Here is a 2,451-nt window from a genome sequence, read left to right on the forward strand (position 1 = left end):
ACAGCGGAAAGGGAATAAAACTTCTGAAATATCATATGCCTTGCCTCCATTACATGCAGTACAGAAGCATAGTAGCTGCTAGCTGATGGTGTAAACAGCCAACACATCTTACAATATGACATCAACAGAAAAGATAGTAAACAACGTTCAAGCACAGCCGAACAGAGAAGCAGAAGAGTGGGATAACTTCAAACTACAAAAGAAGCCAGACCAGACATATAGTGGCATGCCGTGTCAAAGGATGGTATTCTCGAACCTATCAGCAAAGGGATTCGCCACAGATAAATCATGGGTATGCTTGTTATCGTGGAACCAAGCCCAATCCCGACAGAAATATCGTTTGAATTCAAATCGAGCATCTAGAGAAGCTCTGTTGTCGATTTGCAGCCGCCTATGTTGATCAGACATCCATTTGTCATTGCAGCTGTTGAGGGTTCTAAATATCATTTGTTCTAGCACCATTGCATTCAAGATGAAAAATTTGGCAAAGTCCACATCTGGCTTGTTGCCCCAGTAGTTCTGCAAGACCACGCTTTTGAGATGGAGCGTGAGGCATTCAATTGGATCCAGCGTGTCATATTTTCGCACATTTTTCATTCCTTTCCTCAGGTGCGACTGGAGATGGAAAGAATAGGCAATGTAAAGGCAGTTGTTTAATCGACTAGAGCACATGCTGACAATTAAAACAAGCAGAGATACGGATACTCACAATGATATACAGCCTCTCTAGGCAGGGGCAGCACTTGAGGAAGCCAATTACTGCATTGGGATCAGGGCCAACAGAGTCGATAACCAAAAACTTCACGGTTTGCATGATGGTTGTCACGTTGATGGCAGGCATTTCCTGAAGAAAATGACAGATCGAAATAAGAACAATAACATCTTTTTGCAGATAATAAGAACAACAACTTTCACGTATGAATTCAGATTACATGACTCTGGAAACCTGTTGTTTACCTGAAAACCTGCGGTTCCAATATGGAGTTTGGATGTGCCATTTGACAGCAAAACCGTCATCTGCAGCTTGGGTGCTCTGATGATCTGGACTGTCGAGGGACCATAGTCTGGAGAGAGTGGCAGCAACCTCTCAAGGCAAGAGGCATCCTCGATGATCAGCTCATGACAACCAGAAAAGCCTATGCTCCTCAGAGTTGGGGAGCTGATGCTGAGGCGGCCAACGCCAACATTATCTTTCAGTAAGAGGCTTTCCAGTGAAAAGCAGCCAGAGAGCAAGCTGTGCAGAGCGTGCCCCGAGATGGTGACCTCATGCGTGGTGAGCTGCCTGAGGTGTGGAAAATTCAGAGACGGCGCAGACAAGTCCGAGATGGTGACCTTGTACATGCTGAGCTGCTTGAGAAGCGGAAAATTCAGAGACTTGGCAGGCAGCTTGGGGAAATAGCAGTAGCTGATTCTGGCGACGCGGAGTGTCGGCGCGAAGCGGAGCGCGGACTGTGGTATCGAGGGTGTCGGGGTCATCGGCAGATGGGACGGCGGGATGCCTCGGGGGCCGTAGCCGAAGCAGAGCTCTTGGAGGTCGGTGAGGGCCTGGGAACGAAGCCAGCCGTCGATCTTGTCGCGGTAGCGTTCATGGAGGCAGGGGAGCGAGAGGCGGAGGGCCGGGCCGGGGTGATCGGCGAGGATCTTCGAGATGTAGACGACGCGCTTACGCTCCTGGAGGGAGAGGCTATAGTCGGCAACAAGGTTGAGGGGCGCGGAGCGCCAGAGGGGCCGCCACCGGCGGGCGAGGACCTGCGTGCGGGCGCTGTCCTTGGTGGGAAGGAGAGAGATGATGGTGCACAGGAGGTCGTCGGGAAGGGCGTTGATGAAGTCGAGGCCGACCCCGTCGCCGGCCCTGCCGCTCTCCGGTGGTGGTTCTTGCTCATCCAGCCGGTCCAACTTGCGCTTCTTGAGGTTGTGCGCCGCCGTCTGGCGCATCCATTGATTCACAGCGGGAAGGCTTTGCGGCGCGTGGCTTGGGGGATGATGGTGGCGGTGAGATTGGAGGATGGGGAACGAGGGATTCGGGAGATTGGTTTTTATGGGCGGAAGAAATAGCGGGAACTGACGGAGGATTTTGGCGCGCCCAATTTCAAAGGTCTGGACGCGGTTAAAAGGGATTTTGGCGCGCCCAATTACAATTAGCGAGCGCCCTGGGGTTTTCGGAAATGCGCGGTCCGTTTAATGTTTTCATTCACGGGGTTCCCGGGAACCTTTTATTTCATACTCCCTCCATCCTAAAACAAGTGTTTCGATTTTGTATTAATTTTAGTACAAAATTATATCAAAGTTGAGACACTTATTTCAAAAATAAATAAATGGAGACACCTATTTTGAGATGGAGGGAGTAGAATTTAAAAGAACAGATATGTTGAAACTCAGTTTAAAATTAGAAAAAAAAATTGAACGTGTAATTACTTTAGAAAATGTTCATGTATTTTAAAAAATATTCAT

The 2,451-nt window shown here is 49.2% G+C and overlaps 1 protein-coding gene across 1 annotated transcript; it reads right to left on the reverse strand.

The window, feature by feature from the left end:
* LOC109736885 (F-box/LRR-repeat protein At1g06630-like) lies at nt 1-1,935 on the reverse strand. Its single transcript, XM_020296102.2, has 4 exons — nt 1,333-1,935; nt 958-1,263; nt 710-844; nt 1-615 (listed from the first exon to the last, which is right to left on the reverse strand). Exons 1-4 carry the CDS (start codon nt 1,933-1,935, stop codon nt 235-237), a joined length of 1,425 nt encoding a protein of 474 aa, XP_020151691.1. The 3' UTR covers nt 1-234.
* Nucleotides 1,936-2,451: the final 516 nt, after the last annotated feature.

This window comes from Aegilops tauschii, chromosome 7 (genome assembly GCF_002575655.3).
Source record: "Aegilops tauschii subsp. strangulata cultivar AL8/78 chromosome 7, Aet v6.0, whole genome shotgun sequence".
NCBI classification, from domain to species: Eukaryota; Viridiplantae; Streptophyta; class Magnoliopsida; order Poales; family Poaceae; genus Aegilops; species Aegilops tauschii.

Bases quoted from the DNA above. Each gene is read 5' to 3' on its own strand.
- LOC109736885 (XM_020296102.2), bottom strand. From the start codon at position 1,935: ATGCGCCAGACGGCGGCGCACAACCTCAAGAAGCGCAAGTTGGACCGG. The intron at 1,264-1,332 runs GTCACCATCTCG...ACCACGCATGAG, and splicing joins AGCAGCTCAGCATGTACAAG to GTCACCATCTCGGGGCACGC. The intron at 845-957 runs GTAAACAACAGG...CATTTTCTTCAG, and splicing joins TTGGAACCGCAGGTTTTCAG to GAAATGCCTGCCATCAACGT.